This window comes from Mirounga angustirostris, unplaced genomic scaffold (genome assembly GCF_029215605.1).
Source record: "Mirounga angustirostris isolate CCGP_5_RB_7025 unplaced genomic scaffold, mMirAng1.0.hap1 SCAF_17, whole genome shotgun sequence".
Classification (NCBI taxonomy): Eukaryota; Metazoa; Chordata; class Mammalia; order Carnivora; family Phocidae; genus Mirounga; species Mirounga angustirostris.
Window position 1 is genome coordinate 32,303,987 of NW_026991725.1, and position 22,275 is coordinate 32,326,261.

At 51.9% G+C, this 22,275-nt stretch overlaps 1 protein-coding gene across 1 annotated transcript; it reads right to left on the minus strand.

Annotated features, from left to right (window-relative positions):
- Positions 1-44: 44 nt before the first annotated feature.
- SMARCD2 (SWI/SNF related, matrix associated, actin dependent regulator of chromatin, subfamily d, member 2) lies at positions 45-9,838 on the minus strand. Its single transcript, XM_045888669.2, has 13 exons — positions 9,326-9,838; positions 4,857-5,041; positions 4,617-4,659; positions 4,352-4,474; positions 3,213-3,368; positions 2,689-2,784; positions 2,446-2,547; positions 2,160-2,321; positions 1,891-1,988; positions 1,575-1,710; positions 1,272-1,394; positions 1,049-1,150; positions 45-967 (listed from the first exon to the last, which is right to left on the minus strand). The coding sequence occupies exons 1-13, from the start codon at positions 9,539-9,541 to the stop codon at positions 914-916; spliced, it is 1,596 nt and encodes a 531-aa protein (XP_045744625.1). The 5' UTR covers positions 9,542-9,838; the 3' UTR covers positions 45-913.
- Between the last annotated feature and the right edge of the window lie 12,437 nt (positions 9,839-22,275).

Consider the following 22,275-nt stretch of genomic DNA (forward strand, 5'->3'; position numbering starts at 1 on the left):
AGTGTGTTACTGCGTGGCCACACTGTTGAATGACCAGATCCAGGTACCACCAATAAACAAGGATTTATTTGGAAATTTCCAAACCTGCCAGAAGTGGCCCTTGCCAAGCCCTGGGGTCCACCCTCCTCCAAGCTCCAAAGGGCAATAATGGTCCTCCCCACCACTCCCCCTCCCATCCCCCCGCCCTCCACCAAGCACGCACACCCGTACCTCAGGCCCTGCTAGAGAACTGGAGTCCCCTCCAAGGAGGCTCTCCCACCCTGGGCTCAAGAGCTGGGGTGCAGCCCCCTGGTGTCCAAGGAGATGGCGGCCAGAGCCGCTTGCATAGATTGAGGAAAGAAAAAAACAGAAGGAGGCACCAAACAGGGCTCCCTGAAAACCCCAACTTACCCCTGTACAAAAAAAGTGGTTCCCGCATAGAAAAACCTGCTTCCCACATAGTGCAAATACCCAAAGAAAAGGAAAAACCAGCAGCAAGGCTGGGCTGGTAGGAATGGCCAAGAACTTTGGTTTAGAAAGGCTAGGAAGAGCCTGAGCTGTGCTCCTCTTCCTGACCCAGCGCCCCAGAGCCAGGTCGGACACTGGCCCCAAGGGAGTCTGTAAACAAGCCAAGCCAGCGGGCCCGGTTCTGAAAGGTCTCCGTGACAATGTCAAAGAACAGCCTCCGGCGGACCGACTTGGGCCTGCAGGGAGCAGAGGAGGCATCTCTTGTGAACCCAGTTAAAGCCGAAGTAGAAAATAAGTATAAGGCTTTGGGGGGACCAAGCAACAAGGAATCCTATCGCTACATTTATGAAACTATAGCTGGGGAGCAGAGGGTGACAGGAGACACCCCTCACCCCATCCTTAGCCTGTGTGTCTCTGGCCCCAGAGGGTGGTCCCCTTCCAGGCAGAGGAGGGGGTCCCTGAGCAGTTAGGTCAAGCGGATTCCCAGCACCTGTTCCAGTTCTTGCCTTCGCTGCTGCACCTGGAGAGAGAGAGTGAGGAGAGACTAGTGACTCAGGCCTCTGCTCACAAGCTCAAGAGAGCACACAGGGCAGAGCCTCACCTTGGCAAAAATGTGCCTCCCCACTGCTTCCTGGGCCCAGGGCTGGTGGTAGAAAGCAGCTCGTCTCTCCTCCTCGGGATTCCCAATCACATCAGTGATGATCTGCAGAGAGCCAGGAGGAGAGCTGTAGGCAGCGCAAGGGGCCCCAGGAAGTGGACGTAGTGACGGGGGTAAAAATCCCCTAGGGCCTAGGATGGGATCAACCTCAGGATGAGGACCACACCTTGAGGTCTCGGCGCTGGGAACGGAGCCATTCCTGGATGAAGTCCTGAGGGTCAGTGCTAAAGCTGAGCATGAAATCCCTCTGGGTCTTCAGCTGGTTGATGGACTCAATGGTCTCATGGATCTGGAGAAGGGAGTCCATGTTGTCAGACTGGACCCCACTCTTAGGGAGCCCTATTTCCAGGCCTAACCCCAAAGGACTCACAGATCCCATCCCAAGGTGTTACACGTACAGAAATGCCCAACAGAGCCTGTCCACCCCCACCTTGGGTCCCAGAGAAGGTTGCAGAGGCAGAGGGCCCACCTTGACATCAAGGGAGGCAATCTCCTGCTGATTGGTGGTAGAGGCCAAAAAATTGCTCATCTGGGCCTTGAGTGGGTCGTCTACCTCCACATCAATGTCATAACATGCCGTCTTCTTCTGATCGTTAGGGTCTACGCTATAGGCAGGACACAGGAGAAGGGTAAGCACACAGCTACTTTCATCCCACCCACCTGGGCCGAACCTGCACACGCTCAGGGAGCAAGAAACCAAACTGGCTACTTCTCTTTGGCTTTTAGATCAAGCCAAAGGTAAATGGCTCTGAAATGGAAAGGGGGGGCACGGCAGGCTCTTTTACCTAATGACGTGGTTGATGACAATGGGGTCTGGATGCTGCAGCAACCCAGCCAGCTTCATGGGAATCTCGGAGAAACGAAGTCGGCCGCAACTGAAGATCTAGAGAGTACCAAAGGCTTGGTGATGCCTTTGAGGGCACAGAGGGAAGTGGACCACCCCAGGGTCAGTGTGGAGAACGTGGCCAGGAACCTGCCCCGCGGGGCTGTAGAGCAGAGGGTAGGGCCCGGGTGGCGAGGCGTGGGGAGGACGTGGGGAGGACGGCCAGCTCACCTGGCGGAAGTACCGGTTGCAGTTGATGTACTCGCGCTCGTGCCCGTCCTGCAGTTGGTTGTGTTTGATGTAAAGCCACAGGGCCTGCATGATGGCCGCCCTGGTCTGTGTGTGCACCCCCAGCAGCCTTGCCAGTCGGGGGTCCAACTTGTACTGGGGAGGCTGGAAATTGACGGGGGGGTTGGGGGTGGGGTTGTGTTCATGTGAGAAACCAAAGTGGAAGGACGGGGCAGGACAGGGAGGGTTTACAACAGGAACCTGCCCCCCTCCCCCAGACACATGTCACCTGATGATCCAGCATGAGCAGGAGGGTGCACTTGACGTTGAGGTCTCCGGGCCGTTTCACCTGGAAGCCATCAGTCTCCTGGGTGGTGGGCATCCGGTGCCACTGGCAGGGAGGCGGGGAGCAGACCTCGTCACCAAGGGAGCGGGCAGGGGTGTACACACTGGGCCCTCCAAGGGACCAAGGCCCCTCCTCTGTCCCCCCCGGCGTGTCAGCCTGCACTCCCTGTGCCCCGGGGCCTCTCACCTCCACCAGGTGGTTGTCAGGCCCGTACAGTTCCTTGTCCAGCTCAATGACGAGGCTCTTGAAGAACGAAGAAAACTTCCTCTTCTGTTTGCTAGGCTGGGGAACAGTCATGGCTGTGAGCTGGGGGTGCTGCTGGGCTCTCAAACCTAACCCAGGCTAAGCCCCCGACAAGAGGGCTATTTCAACTCTGAAGCTCGGGGTACTGAAGACGGGGGCCCTGAAGGAAGCAATGAGACTGGGGGCCAGGAAAGGGCTCTGGGTGCAACCCCGCTGGTAGCCAATAGGACTGAATTAGAAAGGGGTACCCCCTTCCTTCCTTAAGATGCTTCACGGCCACCTTCAGGATAACTATGGTGACAAGCAAACAAATCTTCAATCTCCAACCTCTAACTGGCTTGGAGCTGTGAGCCTGAGCAGAGCCCTCTCCCTCAGGCAGGACTTCTCCAGAAGTGCCCCCGTGTCTCACCCCAGTCTCAACCCCACACAGGCCACCTCCCCTCCAGACACCACCTTTCCCAACTCACATCATCCAGCAGTTTTCCCTCCACTCGGAGTTCCCAGGAAGCCACCTTGTCCCCTGTGGGGGTTCCCCCGGGGGGCCCTGTGGTCCCCGCAGTATCGCCTTCTGCCTTGCTGGGACTGAACGTATTGGAAATATAGATCCGCAGCTTTCGTTTTTGCTGAAGAGCGAGAAAGACAGCCAGCTAGAGGTGGGCCGACAAGTTGGAAGACAATGCTACCCAATCTTCCCACATCAATACTGAGGGTAGACAAGGGGCCAGGCACCTTGTCAGGCACGGGAAATCAGGAGTCAGAAATCCCGGTCCCAGACTCTGAAGAACTCACAGTTATGGGGGAGACACATGGACTACCGACAATTCCAACACAGTGGGATTGGTGGTGTGACAGGGACATGGAGGGTGCTGTCGGGCAAATCAGAAGTCTCCAGCTCACACTTTAAACGCAACTCAGACACCCATCGTGGCCCCAAAGTATCCTTGTCTCTGGAAGCTTTCATCATTCAGGGGACTGTTCTGGATTATTATTTTTAAAAAGGTGTGGGGGGAGATAGGAACTACCCCTATCTATCCTCTAGTCTTGCCCTGCAAACTTCTGACCGTGATCTATAACGATCTATAACGTTTACATTTTAAATCACAACCCACGATCCACATACATATATAAACATCTGAAACAAAATGTCATTAAATGATACCTCTATGGTAAGTACTACCCTACTGTGAAGTATTATAATTTCTATTTTATATTTTGTTAAAAACATGCTGGCCCCAGGGGCGCCTGGGTGGCTCAGTCGTTAAGCGCCTGCCTTCGGCTCAGGTCATGATCTCAGGGTCCTGGGATCAAGTCCCACATCAGGCTCTCTGCTCAGTGGGAAGCCTGCTTCTCCCTCTCCCACTCCCCCTGCTTCTGTTCCCTCTCTCGCTGTGTCTCTCTCTGTCAAATAAATAAATAAAATCTTAAAAAAAAAAAAACCATGCTGGCCCCACCACCCCACCACATTGAATTGAGTTCATGCTCCACTAATGGGCTGCATCCTGCAGTGTGAGAAATCGCAGCCCCATGCTTGGCCTCCAGAAAACAAGGCCAAGGAGAGGCAGAGAAGTCTGGGAAGGCCCAGGGCTGGCCAGGGCTGCACACACACCGTCAGAGGCTTTTTGATGGCCTCTTGGATCTCCATCCGCTTTCGGGCAATGGTCTGGTCCAGCTTCCGCTCAAAAGCCAAGAGATCCATGTACGCCTGAGACTCTGGGACAAGCTCCCGAATCTGGAGGAAGGGAGGAATTCGGCTTGTTTCTGCTGCAGCTCAGGCTCCCTGCTCCCCCATCCCAGGACTGGGGGAGCCTGACTGCACCCACAGTCCACCAGCCACTGGGCAGGCCTCCTAGGCCCCTGCCCAACATACTCACTCGCTGAGGTAGAACCTTATCTGCCATCTTCCTCCTCTTTAATCTAGGGAAGACGAAAACTCACTTAAGATGTCAGTGGTCCAAACATACCACCCCCCACCCACCCCTCCAGCCCCTAGGACCCGCCCCCAGAAGAACCAGGAGTGCCCCTCAATCATCAGAGCTCTTAGGACAGAAGGAACTGCTCTGTTACCACTACAGCTGGGCTGGGTGGAGGGAGGAGAAACAGGACGGTCTTACCCCCGGCGCTGGGTGGGCATTGGGGGCTGGGCCTGGGGCACAAGCAGGCGTTTGCGGAATGGGTCCATCATGGTGGGTGGCATGCCAGGTCGCAGGGGAGCAGCTGTGCCGAATGGGGAGCCGGCGGGGGGCCCCACCTGCAAGCCAGCCATGGGCATCCGGCTCCCTGGTGACATACCAGGCCGCTGGGGGAGGCAAGGCAATGGGGGTGCACAGGTCAGCGGCAGGGCCCCACGGGGCCCATAGCCCATTCTCTCCATCCTTCTCCTGGGCCAGGTCGGCCCGAAGAAGCACACCGCAGAGGCCAGGTCGGAGGGCCGGGAACAAAGGGGCGCAGATGCCTGAGAGCAGAAATGCAAACCACACCTGCCCTGCCCCCTTCACCCGCCCTGGCATCGGGGCCAGCAAATGAGGCCTGCCGGAGTCCCGGGGGTGGGAGGAGAGGCCTGCCGCGAGGGAACGGCCTGCCCTGCGGGAGTGTCTCGGCGCCCCACACCGCCTTCCAGCCCCCGCACGCCATGCCCCGCTCCCTGGGGCCAGCCGGCTACGAGGCACTCCGGACGGGCTCCCGTGGCCCCACCAAGCTCTCCCACCCAGTGAGAGAGAAAAGCACGGCACGGGGGCAGGGTCACAGCCGGGTGGACGGAGGCAGGGTGACAGGAGTAGGCAAAACGCCAACATCCATCTCTGGGCACCAGCCCAGCGGTGTGACCGAGGGGAGGAAGACGGGCCGAGGGGCTGGCATGCCCGTCAGGCAGCGGGCCCGCAGGTGAGCAAGCCCCAGCAGGAGCATGTCCCGACTGGTGGCGGTGGCCTCAGGCAGAGTCCAGAGACCATCTGGTCACCATATGGCCCCTACTTACAACCCAGACCTGGACCCTTCTCTCTACCTCCCTACTGCCCTGCTCCCCAGCCCGATGCCAGAAGACCCCAAGAGGAAAGCTGCGGCCCCTGGGTGGCCTCTGTCTGTGCTCCACACACCACCTGGCCGCTGGGGCCCCCTGGGCCTTAACTGAGCCCGCACAGTCCCAAACTGGAGAACGGAGGTAAGATGATCCTGCGATACAAGGTCAGTCATAGGGTCACCAGGAATCTGGGTGACAGAAACGGCTTCTCTAGAAGCCCGCAGAAGGATTTTCCACCGAGGTCCAGCTCCCCAACATTTCTGGGAGCCCCCCCGGCCCCGTGCCCCCCTCCCCTCAGCAAAGCCTGTCGGGCAGCTCTGCGACGCACACGCTGTCCCTGGCAGCTCCACGGGGCTGGCCCCAGGGCCCAGATTATGCAACCCACACAACTACCCGACCAAGCCAGGCTGGGTGGGGACTTGCACCAAATCAGAGGACCCCCCCCCCTCCCACCCGGGCCCAGTATCGTGGAGATGAGATGCTTCCCCTACTTTTTCATCTGGCACTGAACTCATGGTCTCAGCACAGGGGGCCAGACTCCTGACCAGAGGCAGAGATGGAGAAAAATGACCCAGAGATGTAGGCAAGGGCAAAGGAGGAAGAGGTGGTAGAAGCATCTGGGAGAATGGAGTTAAAGGCAGGGGGCTCCGGGGCCTCAGGAGCCCTGCTGCAATTTCTCCTCACCAGGAAAAGATTCATCTGAGCTGTTGAAAGGTGGAAGCCTGTTCCTCAGCCTTAATGAGCCATGGCCAAATTACAGAAAAAAAACTCAGTGTGGCCACAGCCTCAAGTCCAGGCCCCAGACATCCCGGACCGATTTTCCCCCCCCTGAGCCTGAGCCTGAGCGGAGGAACAACTGAAGCAGGGGGATGTGCAGAGAGCGAGCTAGGTTCCTGTGGTCCCCGGGAAGCTACTCACTAGGGCGGTCCCCAAAACCTCCTGGTCGCCACCCACCCCTGGCAGGCAGGTGCTCCGGCAGCAGGAAGCCCAAGTCAACGCGGTACAGGCAGGGCCTGGAACGGGCTCCTCCCAGACATCTGCTCCCGCTTCCCAGGCACAGAGCCCCCGGCTCGCCCAGGCCCCAGGCCCCCCCCAAGAGAGAGAAGGGGCCCAGGGGAAGGTTGGTTACAGCTCACGAAGTCCCAGCTTGGTCCTGCCAAGCTCCACACCTGCTCTTTGAAGCACCAGTAACTCCACTTCAAAATAAAAAACCCAAGAGGGGGGAAAAAAAACCAAACAAACCCAGGTCGGGTCTTCCCAGGCTCTGAGTTCCTGCCCGCAGAACTAGGTAGGCCTGGCTCAGCGCCCTGAACCTCGGAAGTGTGCGAGGGCGCCCTCCCCCCAGCCCGGCACCAGCCCACGTCCTAAGTGGGCCTCTACCTCCCACCCAGGACAGCAGGGGCACGTGGCCGGGCCTGAGGCCACCACCTCCAGAGAGCACGCGGCGCCCCGCCTCCGAGCCGCTGGCCCGGCCTGAGCGAAGAGAACATACCCCACCGCGAGCAGAACCTGTTTTGAACTCTGGAGTGAACCCAACAATTTCTGTGTTTCTTTGGGTTCTGTTTTTTTCATTTCTTGTTTTCCTTAAGCTCCTCTGTTGTAGGATCCACGGCTAGAAGCATGGTGTGGCGGGAGGTGGGTCATCACTTCCCTTCTTTCCAGGGGCTCCCCTACTTACCCAGCTTGGGCCCCGAAACCCTCGCTCTTCTAGCTCACCTCATGTGCCCTAACGGACAGGAACCCCTTTGCCCCTCAGATCTCAAGTCCCATCTCCTGGAAGTCACACAACTGGACTTGCAGAGGCCAAGCAGGATCTTCCTTGAACTCGACCAGAGTGAACTGGGTCCTCCCTCTCCCCTTCGACCTCCACCGCCCCCCTCCCTGGAAGAGCAGGAGGAGGTGATGTAAAGCTGGTGGGACAGGAAGCCTGCGGCAGCAGAGGCTCAGTGCCTTCCCTTTGGTCCCCAACCTAGCAGCCGGGGGCTACCCAGCCGGTCAGCTGGACCTTGCCACCGGCCCTAGAGCACTCCCTACACAGGGCTGTGGAACCTGGTCTCTCCGGGGGCTTTCCCCAGGCCACACTGCCCACGGGTTTCGAGCAGAGGACACTGGAGAGGCTCCTATCTCTTCCTTAGATCCTTCTCAGGCCAAAGACCCACAGGGAGACTCCAAGGCCAGTCCTCAGCTAGCCGGCCCAGGGGCCCCTCAGCATCATTTTGGACCCATGAATCCCCAAAGGGGGAAGCAAGATGGGAAAGATGGAGCCCTTGCGACCAGGTCTATCTCTGTCAATACTCAGACACTTTTTTTTTTTTTTACAGGGAGGAGGGAGAATGAGGAGTAAGAGGAAAAAAATCACTGTCCCCAGTTAAGCATCTGTTTAGAAAGTGAGGGACCAGAACTGGGGTGGGGGACAGATATGCATACCCTATGCTATGAGGATCTTAGTGGAGACATGAAGTTCAGGGAACAGAGTAAGGCCCAGCTTCCCTGGGAGATGAGCAAAGAAGCCAGTGCGCCAAATGCTGGGTCACATGGGTTGGGTGGGATATGGCATTGTTAGAAACAACCTAAAGGCTAAATAAAAGTGGAGAGGGAGTGGGAAAAAGGATGGGGACCATTCCCAATCATTCTGGGGCAACCAGAAATAATGGACGGGGCGGGGGGGGGGGGGGCTCTCAATGGCCTTTGAAGCTGCAACCTGAGCTCTCTCTCCGAAGCCAAACTCCAAAGGGGTCAGGACAGAACTCTTCGAAGCAACTCTCGCAGGCTCCTCCAGCCCCAGACCAGCAGGGCTCGGTGGAGCCTCTCCGCTCCTGCAGACTAATCAACTCCTGGGCACTAGGACACCAGGCCAAGCGCCAAAAAGAGAGTCTGCCCAGAGTGGGCTGGGCTTTCCGCCTCCCTCAGGCCTGGCCATCACCACCTCTGGTCGAACCCAGAGCCACCCCATGCGAGGGCTCCTGGGCCTGACCTGGAGTAGACCCTGCCCGGCAAAGGCTGGGATCCCCTTGCTCTATGCTCGACCTCCCATGCCGTGGGAAGCCAGGCCCTTCTTCCTCCTCAGCAGCTGGGAGCCATCTCAGACAGCTAGAGCTCTGCCAGTTCCCAACTAGAAAAAAAAAAAAACAAAACCCAGCGCAGACCAAGAGTGGGACCAAGGCCAATGCAGGGTAACCCTGGTTTCTCAGTGAGGGCCTTTTGCAAAACTTTCTCAGTGCTTCCCTGAACCCCCTACCCTGAGATCTACACCAGACTTCTCAACCCACTCGCTCACAACTCACTAGCTCCGATTCCTCCATCTCTCAGTTACTCAGAATCCCGGTTCCAAGAAAGCCTCCAGACCCTCCCAACCGCTTCAAACCCTCCACCCGAGTCGCTGGTACCCTCTCCCCCAACTGCCCCACCACCCGGCCTTGCCCTCCACCGTGTCCCGCGCACCCCGCACGCAGGGCCCCTGTGCCCTGTGTCCAGGTGGCTGCCCCGGGGCCCTCACTCGAGGCCCCCCATCGCCCCCAGCCCCGGGCGTGCTCGCGGCGCCGCCCGCCCATCCGCGCCGCTCACCTGGTACTGCGCGGCGGGGCCCGCGGGGCCCATGGGGCGGAAGGCGGCGGCCCCGGGGCCCCCCACGCCTCCAGGCGGCCCCGGCCCCCTGAGCGCCGGTCCGGGCAGCATGCCGGGTCCCGCTGGCGGAGGCGGCGCTCCCAGGGCCGCGGCAACGGCGCCGCCACCAGGACTCAGCGGAGGCAGCGGGAACCCGCCCGCGCCACGGCCCGACATCGCTCCCTCCCGTCCGGCGCTGTCGCGATCCGGGCTCCGGACTCCGTGTCGAGTCCGCTCCGCGATCCGTGCTCCGGGATTTTCCGATCTAAATTCCGGGTTCTAGGGTTTGTTGATCCGGGTTCCGGGATTTCCCAATCCAAGTTCTCGACTTCCTCGCAGCCTCGGTTTGGGGCAGGGCCGATCCTGATTCCGGTCCTGAGCGGGGAATTCCGGATCCGGGATCTGCTGCAGGCTCGCCTGCCGCCCGCGGCCTCCGGAGGTTTGGCCGCCGGAGTCCAGTTACCGGGAGGCGGCAACTAACTCCCTGCCCCGCCCAAACAAGCCCAGCGCTAGGCCCCGCCTAGAACCAGCAGCCCAATGCCAGGATGCCTACTCAAATCCCGCCCCTCGCGAGACCCGCCCCTAACAGGCAGCACCCCTAACCGCCAGCCCCCAGAGCCACGCCCACACCCCTTGGACCAGCCCTTGGCCGGAGGGGCGGGGGCGGAAAGCTGCGCAGGAAGCGCTGTGCAAGGCGCGGGGTCAGAGGTTGAAGGTCACTTAGGGCTTCAACAGGGAATGGGTGGTTGCTGATCTCTCCCTATTGTAGCCAACTCCCCGAGTCTCCCAGGTACGCTCCCTGAAAGTAGTTTTCTTAAGTCTCCTTTCTACATTTTCAGCATTAAAGACTCAACAGAGAGCTGTTCCCTGAGGCAGAAAAGCCGCCAACTTGACTTTGTTTAAAAGCGCATCCTGGTGGCTCAGAGCTGCCAAGGGACATCAGCTGCCCCAGACCCGATCCAGCTGTGTGAAGGGCTGACTTGGCCAAGCGCCGAGTTCTTATCGCATATTTTTAAAGTGGCTTTGCCTCACTTTAAGGAAGCCCAGTGCTTTACTCCACAGGAAATGATTCTAGGGGGAGGAATTTTGCATTATGAGAAAACTCCCTGCAGTTAAATAAGGTCTTTCTCCAGGATTTATAGTACTTAATTGAAAAAAAACTCAATACCTTTTCAGAAACCACTGTCCTGTATCATAAGGAATTCAAAATAAAGTGCTTCAGCTGTTTCACAAAGCCTACATTCTGGTCATCTGGGGTTTTCTCCCCATCATACAGACCAGTGCTTCTTAAACTTTAATGAGCATAAGAAACATCTGGGGCTCTTATTTAAAATGCAGATTATGGGGGCGCCTGGGTAGCTCAGTTGGTTAAGCGACTGCCTTCGGCTCAGGTCATGATCCTGGAGTCCCGGGACCGAGTCCCGCTTTGGGCTCCCTGCTCAGCAGGGAGTCTGCTTCTCTCTCTGACCCTCCCCCCTCTCATGCTCTCTCTCTCTCATTCTCTCTCTCAAATAAATAAATAAAATCTTTAAAAAAAATAAAAATAAAAAATAAAATGCAGATTATGATTCAGTAGGCCTGGGGTCTGGGGCAGGGCTCAAGCTTCTGCATTTCTTTTATTTATTTATTTATTTAAAATTAAAGTTAGTTAACATATAGTGTATTATTAGGTTCAGGGTAGAGTTTAGTGATTCATCAGTTGCATAGAACACCCAGTACTCATTTTATCAAGTGCCCTCCTTAATGCCCATCACCCGGTTACCCCATCCTCCCACCCACCTCCCCTCCAGCAACCCTAGTTTGTTCCCTAGAGTTAAGAGTCTCTTATGGTTTGCCTCCCTCTCAGTTTTCATCTTATTTTTCTTTCCCTCCCCCTGTGTTCATCTGTTTTGTTTCTTAAATTTAACATGAGTGAAATCATATGGTATTTTTCTTTCTCTGACTTATTTCACTTAGCATAATACACTCTAGTTCCATCCACATTGTTGCAGATGGCAAGATTTCATTCTTTTTGATGGCTGAGTAATATTCCATTTGAGATATATATCATATAACATCTTCTTTATCCAGTCATCCCTCGATGGACATCTGGGCTCTTTCCATATTTTGGCAGTTATGGACATTGCTACTATAAACACTGGGGTGCATGTGGCCCTTCCAGCCACTCTTTTTGTATCTTTTTTTTTTTTTTAAGATTTTATTTATTCATGAGAAAGAGAGAGAGAGGCAGAGGGAGAAGCAGCCTCCCAAGGAGCAGGGAGCCCGATGCGGGACTCGATCCCAGGACTCTGGGATCATGACCTGAGCCGAAGGCAGATGCTTAACCATCTGAGCCACCCAGGTGCCCCACTCTTTTGTATCCTTTGGATAAACACCTAGTAGTGCAATTGCTTCTAGAGCTCCAAAGCAATGCTGTTGCTACTCAGACAACAATTTTGAGTAGCCTAGATTGATTTTCACTATATAACTTCCCTGCTTTGTTTTCATCCCTAACCTAGTCTTGCACCGTAGCACCCCAGATCCTGTTTATAGTTCAGTCCTCCAACCCTTTTTGGAAATCAGTTCTGCTCACCTGTACTTCCTGGTATTTTTCCTCCAGTGATGAACCCTGCTCTGCTGTTGCTTTCCTGCCTTAGTCTTCACAGAGCTCACTCTCCTCTTTCTGCCTAAAAGTGCGTTACCTGCCAGTCTGAGAGTAGGCCACTGGAATTGTTACAGTCATTGAACCAGGGACCCTTCCCACCCCTGAAAAGTGGGTAAAGAATTCATGATAATGCAATTAATGTCTATTTCAAGCCTTTCAAGCTCCTAGAGCAACTCTAGAGTTCTAGAGGAAGTAGTAGGGGCAAATCCCCTGGGGAGCTATTTCAAAATATCCCTGCCAGCCAATCCCCTACACAACACACACACACAGACACACACACAAATACAATGGCTTCCAGTGTTATATTTTAATAAGCCTCCCAGTATTTTACACCTGAAACTAATATAACACTGTATGTTAATTATACTAGAATTAAAATTTAAAAACATAACAGAATAAGCCCCCCAGGGAATTCTGATACAACCTGCCTTGTTGAGAACCTTTCCTCTAGAAAACAGACAAGCTAATAAGTGCATTAAAAAAAAAAAAAAAGATAAAAGTTAAATGTAATTCAGGTCTTCTTTATCCCTTGCTTAAATCCCTCCACAGCTTCCCATTGCTCTTAGATTGAATGTCGTACTCCCTCTCATGACATGTAAGTTTCTACAGGACCTGGCTCCTGCTTATCTCCTTGGGCTCATTTTCAGATCACTGCCTTTGGTTCTTTAAGAGTCAGTCCAGAGGTTCTCCTGGCAATTTCTCAAACTGCTAAGCCCCTTCCAACCTCAGAGCCTCTCTACTTCCAGCTCTTTCTTAGCTTTTCCACCCTCTCCCCTTACTTTACTTCCTATCAAGTGATTATCACAATATATAATTGCTTGTTTATATGTGAACTGGGTTACTGTCTGATCTGGCTCCTTTGCTAAAATACAAATTCTATGAAGGCAGGAACTTTCTCTCTTTATTATTTTTTTTTATTGGGGTGAGATTCACATAATGTAAAATTAACCATTTTAAAGCAAACAATTCATTGGCATTTAATACATTCACAGTGTTGTACAACCAACACCTCTACCTAATTTTAAAACATTTTCATCACTCCAAAAGAAAATTCCATACCCATTAAGCAGTTGCTTCCCATTCACTCCTACTTCTATCCCCTGGTAACTACCAGTCTGCATTCTGTCCCTATGGATTTACCTATTCCAATTATTTCATATAAATGGAATCATATAACATGTGACTTCTGTGTCTGGCTTTTTTCAATTAGCATAATGTTTAAAAATTAGCATAATGTTTTCACGGTTTATGCGTGTTATAGCATGTACCAGTATGTCATTTCTTTTTATGGCTGAGTAATATTCCACTGTATGAATATGCCATAATTTGCTTACCCATTTATCAGTTCATAGACATTTAGGTTGTTTTCATCTCTTAGTTATTGTAAGGAGTGCTGTGCTGTGAATGTGCATGTATGTGTGTTTGAGTACCTGTTTTCAATTATTTAGGATATATTGTGTCACTCAATCATTGTCATAACCTACTTGATAAATGTGTTTAAATAAGTGAATGATCTTTAAGTGTAGTGAGAGAGAATGATAAACAAAGTATCAACAATGAGTTAATTGCTGTGAAAAAATATCCTCAAGATATTAGGGAGGAAATAGAGCTATCTAAGGGATAAAGATTTCCTATACAGAAGGTAGAAAATAGCTAACATTTATTAAGTATTTACGTATGTATTACCTCTTTTATCTCTCACAACGCATATGAGGTAAATACTAATTTTACTTCTATTTTAGAAATCAAGGCAGCGAGATTCAGTTACTTCCCCTACTCTCACTGTGATGGTGCTAGGCTTCAAACCTGGTTCTGACCTGGTTTTGGAATCCACAATCCAGACACTTAACTACTATATGTGACTTCTTGTTCATTGCTGTTATTTCTCTGTTATTACCTCTGGTCTGTTTTTACTTGGAAAGAAAGCTTTCAAACTGAAAAGCAAGTTCTGTGGGGACTCAGAGAAAAGGAGGTTAATTGGCAGAACCTGATTAATTAGAAAGATTTCCTAGAGGGGCGCCTGGGTGGCTCAGTTGGTTGAGCCTCTGACTCTTGGTTTCTGCTCAGGTCATGATTTCAGGGTTGTGGGGTCGAGCTCCGCATCGGGCTCTGCACTCAGTGGGGAGTCTGCTTGAGATTCTCTCTCTCCCTCTGCCTCTGCCCCTCCCCCCTCTCAAAAATAAAATAAATAAAATCTTTAAAAAAAAAGGTTTTCTGGAGCATTTTGATTTGAAGGATATACCACTGGTGGTCACACAATAGGCAAATAGGATTTGATATATCACTAGGGGCAATTCAAGACCTTGTAAAAGAGAACACTGAGTTAATGCTCAAGAATTGAAAGAGATGAGGGGAGGGGAGGCCATTCCTACTGCCACCCTCATAGGACCTAATGCTATAGCCAAATACAGGACTTGCAGTCATGGAGGCAGCATTCCCATGCCTTTATTCCCTTGACTTGGAATGCCTTTTTCTCTTCCTCTCTTCTTCCCTTGATATTTACTCACTGACCACTTTTCAGAATTTCATTCTGAAACGTTCTTTGGTCTCAGAAGAGGGACTTTCCTATAACCTCTGACCCTTTTGCATCTACAGACACTCAGAGACTTAATGGAACTAAAGTATTTATTAAAGTACTTTATTTTATTTTTAAAGGTTTTATTTATTTATTTGACAGAGGGATCGAGAGCATAAGTAGGCAGAGGGGCAGGCAGAGGGACAGCAAGAAGCAGGCTCCCCACTAAGCAGGGAGCCAGATGTGGGGCTCGATCCCAGGACCCTGAGATCATGACCTGAGCCGAAGGCTGCCGCTTAACCGACTGAGCCACCCAGGCGCCCCTATTAAAGTACTTTAAAAGTATTTAATAAACCTGAGCCAAAAAGACAATTCCCAGTGTGGGCTCTATGCTTCCTCACCCAGCTGTGTGGTGGGCAAAACAGCTCCCAAGGAGTTCCTAGGAGAAAGGGCTTCCCCTAAAGCAGGCCAGCAAAGGATCACTTCTCACTATGATGGCCCTCAGAAGGTTGGAATTTCAGAAGAAGCAATGTGGATAGTCAGGTCTTGGTGGGGAAACATTTACCACAATGGCAGCACTGCTGGGGCTGTACCAGGAGCCTGTCCTAGGTGGGACCCCAAGCAGCGACGTATCCGACTTCCAAATGGATGTGGTGGTGAGGTAGGCCTGGGGCACTGCCCAGTCAGAGCAGCGCAAAGCCTGGATGGCAAAGCAGCAGCTGCTGTAGTCTCCATTTGAGAAGCACTTACTGAGCAGCTTCTATGTGCCAGTCTCTGACATCTTCTAGTAAAGATCGATGCAGAAATAGACCATTTCTCCATGCGACAATTGCTAAGGTAAAAGGTATTCATAAGGTACCATGGGGAAACAGAGGAGGGGCCTTTAACAAAGGAAAGGGATTAGTGAAGACTTCTTGGAGGACGGTATGCAAAAAAGGCTACGGACGAGTTAGGCAAAGAAAACAGAATAAGGCTCAAAGGCATGAAACAGTACAGGGTGAAGAGAATCAGCATCGATTTTGCTGGATCATCAAGTGTATGGAAGCTCCTTCTCTATGTGCATAACATAGTCACAGTTCTCAATACACGTATTTTCATAGTCAACACAGTCTAGCAGGTAAACCTTAAGAATAATGTCTTCCAGTAGTGGGAGTAGATACCAGGATTCAAGAGGTGAGCTTCAGGTCTACAGCCCAGGTGACACTCCTGAAATCTATGGAGCCATGGTCTAGGGCATGATTCTACCAGTTGTTCTCTCCCCATGCAAGGTAGAGGGTTATAGCGCATTCAGAGACCTGGGTGGCACTGTGGTCTGAGTCTTCTCCCTGGTCACTTCCCAGACCTTCTCAGAGGTGACCTCCTGGCTCCTGAATTTGGACTCAGATCCACCAGTATAACCGAAAAAAAGACCACTAAGACAGAGGAAAGATAAGGTAAGCGTCTCCACTGGGTCCATAAATGTGCTTGTCCTCTGGGGTTCTATCTTTATTTATTTATTTTTTAAAGATTTTATTTATTTATTTGAGAGAGAGAATGAGAGAGACAGAGAGCACATGAGAGGGGGGAGGGTCAGAGGGAGAAGCAGGCTCCCTGCCGAGCAGGGAGCCCGATGCGGGACTCGATCCTGGGACTCCAGGATCATGACCTGAGCCGAAGGCAGTCGCTTAACCAACTGAGCCACCCAGGCGCCCTCTGGGGTTCTATCTTTAGCTCTTTTCTGTATATGTGACCTACCCAGGCATACTCATCTATTCCCATCCCATCAGTTACTGTCTACTTTCTGATGAGCCTATATCTCTAACTCCAATTACCACCTCTCTCCTAAGGTTCAGATCCATATTTCCAATTCACTGCTGGATGCTCCATAGGTCATTTATACCCATCTGTCCAAAATCAAGGTCTCATTGTCCTCCCTCCCAGTCTTCTCTCCTGTATCTATCCTGACTTAGGGCATGAGGACATGGTGTAGGGCCAACCCTGCCTTGCTGAGACATTTCAAACCGGTCTTGTTAGCAGATGAAAGCCAAAGATGGAGTGACCCAACCAGATGCCCAGGACACCTGCAATCAAAGAGGTGAACAGAACAGAGAAAGCCTTAAGGACCTCTATTCTGTGATCTTGAAATCATCTTTCACTCCTCTGACTCTTGTTCCCCTTCAGTCTTAGTCTTCAAGTTCTGTTGGTTTTACCTCCTAAATCTTTTTTGGATCTATCCTACCCACCATAGGTCAGGTCGTCAGCATCTCTTCCGTAATCCACCCAACTAGTTTCTCTCCTTATAAGCCGTCCTACCCCATCCTCCCTGGCAATTTTGTCCCAAGGCAGCAAATGTGATCACATCTCTCCATTTTCCTATATTTGCCCTCCATTATGTTCAGCAGTGGGCTTTAAACCCACTGTGGTCCTTTGGGTTTCTCCGAGCTGTTGCGATGACCTGAGAGTGAGAAGGGAGGGAAGCACTGAGAGATCCTCTCCCACCCTCCCCCACCTCTCATCCCTGCTTCAACAAGGAGTTCTGCTTTTATTGTTTTATATATTAAGTGACCTTGCAGGATTCCTTGGTGGAAAGGTTTCCACAGCTCTGACACGTTGAAAAGGCAAGGGCTTGCAGAAGAGTCTGTCTCTAAACTTTTCAGCATGGCGTAAGTGGCTCTTACTCTGTCCTCCTCCTACCTCTCCAGCTTTATTTTCCACCAACATCCCAACTGAACTCACCCTTCCCTGAACATACCAAGCTCTTCCATGCTGTGATTCTTCTGCCTATGACAACACTAGAATGTAAGCTCCTTCAAGGCTGGAGCTTTGTTTGCTGCTGTGTCCCCACTACCTAGAACAATAGTTCTGGCACAAAGTTAAGTACTCAATTCATATTGATTAAAAGAGTAAGTGTTCCTCCCCAGTTCCCTGCTAAGCAAGTGTCTGTTTATTCTTCAAGGCCAACTCAAATGTCACTGCCTCTGGAATTTTCCATGACTTTCTATCCCAACCTTCCAACTGCCATCATCAATTTGTTGGTTTTCTGCTTTCCATAATACTCAGTCTAAATTTCTGTAAGAGTAATCATCATATTGTGCTGTGGCTTTTGTTTAGGGCTCTGCCTCTATTCACACACCCCTCCAGTGTGAACTCTAGGAGGACAAGGACAGTGCAGAAACAATGCCTGCTCAGGAAATAGCTCTGATAAAAGTTACCTCCGCTTCCCCATGCCAGAACTCTGTTCCAAGTCAGTCCTGATTAGGACTTAACCCATCAGGGCAGAAGGCTAAAACCAGCTTAGCTGTAACAGTTAACTTTGGCACCCAAATCTTTCTCAAGCTTTATGCTCTTGCTTTCTTAAACTTTATTGATTTGTGACCTTCCACCTGGATTCTTGGATTTTTCTTTGTTTACTTCTTAGCCCAGATCTTATCCTCACCCTGACTCTAATGGTCTGGCCAAGGTTGATTCACTTAATACTAACTCCTGATTTTATTTATTTATTTATTTATTATTTATCTATTTATTTAAGATTTTATTTATTTGACAGAGAGAGACACAGTGAGAGAGGGAACACAAGCAGGGGGAGTGGGAGAGGGAGAAGCAGGCTTCCAGCTGAGCAGGGAGCCCAATGCGGGGCTTGATCCCAGGACCCCCGGATCATGACCTGAGCCGAAGGCAGACACTTAATGACTGAGCCACCCAGGTGCCCCCTAACTCCTGATTTGAGCCCTTAATTTTCTGTTCTTCTAATTCTGGTGAAGACTGTACTGACCCTAAACAACCATGTAGCTTCTATAAACAATATGCCTATGAGCCAGGCATTGACAGCCCCAGGAATAACAAACAGGTAAGGGAGAAATAATCTTGAGGGATCAGGGAAGCAGCAGATTTGGGGAGCCCAGAAACAAAGTAAAATAGTCAAAAGGGAAATGCCACTTCAGAAGAGGACATTCCTCTAGCTGTGGTTTCCCATTTTTGTCAGGTTCAAACCTACTGCTTCTATAACCCATTCCCACAACCATGACCACCCAGGCCAAAGCAATTATCCATTTGAAGGAATGATTTCTCTGCTTCCCTGGGAAAGTACCTTCACATAAAGAAATGGGTCAATTGGAGCAAGCCCACTTGTCAAAATTCAATTCACTATGGACCAATTTATAAAAGTACTATAATTTTTTAAGAACTATTTTTATACAATACACCTATTTTTATTAGATGGGATTATATTAACAGCCTTAAAATATTAAAATTTAAGATTTTATTTTTTTTTAAAGATTTTATTTATTTACTTGAGACAGAGAGAATGAGAGACAGAGAGCACGAGAGGGAGGAGGGTCAGAGGGAGAAGCAGACTCCCTGCCGAGCAGGGAGCCCGATGCGGGACTCGATCCCGGGACTCCAGGATCATGACCTGAGCCGAAGGCAGTCGCTTAACCAACTGAGCCACCCAGGCGCCCTAAAATTTAAGATTTTAATCAAAGAAATGAAAGTTAAGGTTGATAATGCCATTGAGGAATTGGGGAAAGGACAATAAAAATGTAAGCATATGACAAAATAGAATACAACATTCCAAAGTACCTTATAAAAATAAGCAGCTGAGAAAAATCCTGCTAAGTATAAGGGCAGAGACTGGTTTCTAGCAAGGGGTGATTATGATGTTGATTTGGTAGCACTCTGCAGAAATATTTAACACGAATGAGCAAAACCCATTCAAAGCCATAAAAGAGAAATGAGGGTAGCTTGAAGGGGTGCCTATGATAGGTCTTACAAACCAGCCTTGAATAAACCCTGACCGTTTTAGGGTGGGTAGTCAGGAAAGGCCTTTCTGTGATTGCAAACGGAAAACAGACTACCATTTATTGAACACCTATTTAGTGTCAAAAGCAATGGTAGGCACTTTCACATACATAAACCAATTGTCATTCCTTTTGACAGTAGAGGAACTAGAAGTTATGTCATTTCCCCATAGTCCCAAAGCTAGTAAGACATCGAAGAGGAATTCATAGACAGGCTTGTCTGGCCCCAGAGCTTCTATTTCTCGGGACATTCTCCCTCAAACTGTCAGTATGGAAGGAGGCAAAGCGTTGGTACAACTAGGGCACACGAAAGGCGGCTGCCCTTCTTGGACAAGACGCCGCTCACTCATAATACCAAAGAAATAAGCCTTCATCCATAAAATGGAGTTGCTAATAGTGCCTCCCTCAAAGGAGTTAAGTAAATGAGACAGGGACTGCACGTTGAAATTGGTCCCCGGAAAACAAACTCCCAAATCCTCAAAGTTCACTGCACCAAGGAACTCACTCAGCCCATGGCTCACGATCGGACAAGGACTGCGGGAGAGCCAAGGACACCGCAGGGCGCCCCTGAGAACGGCCCAATTTGGACGCAGGAGAGTGTTCTTGAGAAACGAGCCTCGGAAGACGTCTGACATAAAAGCGGAGGAAAAGGGTCTCGGGTGGAGAGATGCAACAGAGGATTTACTCATCCCCATTTTTACGGCTTATTGATAGTTCCTGGGCGCGGGAGCGAGAGCGCGGGCACGTTTGGTAGGAAGTGAGGAAGGGAATGCTCGTTCACTCAAGAGTGTTATTTGTATTTGGAGAAAGGGGGGGCGGGGCACAAAAAGGTCTTTTCGGATATTGCCAAAAAGTCCCGTGGAACCCATTTCCCAGGTCACCCAGGAAGAACCCGTAGTGACGCCAGCTAGATTCTTTTTTTTTTTTTTTAAAGATTTTATTTATTTGACAGAGAGAGAGCGAGAGCAGGAACACAAGCAGGGGGAGTGGGAGAGGGAGAAGCAGGCCTCCTGCCGAGCAGGGAGCCCGATGCAGGACTCGATCCCAGGACCCTGGGATCATGACCTGAGCCAAAGGCAGACGCTTAACGACTGAGCCACCCAGGCGCCCACGCCAGCTAGATCCTCACTCGCCAACCGAGGGAGGCACCGAGATCCGACACCCAAGAAGCTGCGCGACCCCTGCGCGCGCAGCCCTTTCCCGCGCGCGGCGCCTCACGTGTTCAGGCCGTACCACATGACAAACAGGCACAGGGGCGCACCACCCTTTGTTTTTCTTATAGTGCCATTACTTGCTACAATAACCCTTTCTCTTTCTTTTCACTTTGTTTCGCCAGGTAGCTATTATCTTGGGTCAAACATGCGCTCTCTACCAAGCAAGATACAGGCTTCTCTACCCGTATCTTCCCCGCAAACCCCTCCTGTGGTTTTAGCTTCCTGGCCCGCCCCCACCTGTCCCAGCCAACCCTTGCTAAGTTTCTGCGTGACGTCACGAGTTTCTAGGCAGATCAGGAAATCCTCCCGCCAGGCGCTCCCTCGCGCGCCCCCTCCTGGCGGTGCCTCCCAAACGGTCTGAGCGCGTGCCGGGTTTCTGAGAGCGGCGCGGGCGAGGCAGCGGAGAAGGCGAGGCGGTCGAGCCACCCGAGGAGTGACCGGAGCAGCGAGCAGCGGCCCTCAGTGAGGATTTAGGTCTGGCTTTGTGTGCTTCGGTTCGTGCCGGTGTCTCCGCCCGGCTTTTCCGTCAAGTCTGCGGAGGTCTGACCTCGTGTGGCGGGCTTCGCCTTCTCACGCGGTAGCGGCCCGCAAACCCGCGAGGAGCACTCGCTGAAGTACTTTTTTCCCCCGCGTGTTTTTCATGTTTTCAATATCGTCTGCCGTCAAAGGCCTCCGGGCCTGTCGGGCCGAGAGCGTGGGAGCCACACTGTGTGCACGCGAGACCGGAGGCTCCTTCCGAGCGGGAGCGGGCCTCGCGCGCCGTGTCCGAGCGCCGGGCGCCCGCCCGCCCTCCGACATCTGTAACTACTGTATCCGCCTCGTCCTTCCGTCCCTTGGAGCTGGCGATGCCCTGCCCTCCCGGGGCGAACAGAGCCGGCGGGGGGGGGGGGTCGACTAGCAGGCCTGAGAAGGGAGTGAGAGCGGCCTGCGAGACGAGAAAGCGGGAGCGCGGGCTGCGGCCTGGGCACTGGGGGTGGGAGGCAGGGAGGGGGTGCTGGGCCCCCCTCGCCAAGGTATCCTGAACCGGGGCGGGGGGAAAGGGGGTGTCCCCAGAGCAGGAAGCGAATTCCAGGGAATTCGAGGGAAAAGAGCACGGAGGGTGGGGTGGGACTCACATGTGTGTAAGATAGTGCCAGAAACGCTGGAAGAGCCCCAGACTTGGACTGGAAGTCCAGGTTGGCTACAGCGCCAGGGCAGTCCCAGCAGCCGATCAGTGTTTGTGGCCCTCGCCCAACTGCCTGCGCTCTCCCCTGCAACCCTTTAGTGGCTGATTATAGGTCTAGGACTTCAGCCGCTTTAAACCTGGAATTTGGGGATATCATCTACGGAGCAAGTAAGCCAAAGGAATTTAAAAAAGATTTAAAAATCATCTCCCCTTAGGGATGCTGCTTTCTCTCTTAAGAAAATGAATGAATGTAAAAGTGCACGTTTCAGTACCTGATCATAACATGCCACGTGAAAACAGGGATGAAAGGGTAGAGCTGTGGGTAGAGTTGGGGGGAGGGGCACTGGGGCACTTAACACAGAACAAGGTATGGTCAGTGTAGGAGTATTAAAACAAAAAAATCAACTCTCCCCACCCCATTTTCTTTCATCTGTGTGGCATATGCTAGTGGCAACCACAAGGGAAAACCAACTGGCTTGGCTTGTAGACATCAAAGATGGGAAGCCTTTTAGCTAAGGCTCTAGGAGCAGAATATAATCATGAGATTCATTCACAGCAAGATTAGGCTTGCAGAGAAAGGCAGCAGGAGTAAGCTAAG

Bases quoted from the DNA above. Each gene is read 5' to 3' on its own strand.
- SMARCD2 (XM_045888669.2), bottom strand. From the start codon at position 9,541: ATGTCGGGCCGTGGCGCGGGCGGGTTCCCGCTGCCTCCGCTGAGTCCT. The intron at 1,711-1,890 runs GTAAAAGAGCCT...TCCTGCCTATAG, and splicing joins GTCATCAACCACGTCATTAG to CGTAGACCCTAACGATCAGA. The intron at 1,395-1,574 runs GTGGGCCCTCTG...TCCCTTCTCCAG, and splicing joins TTGCCTCCCTTGATGTCAAG to ATCCATGAGACCATTGAGTC.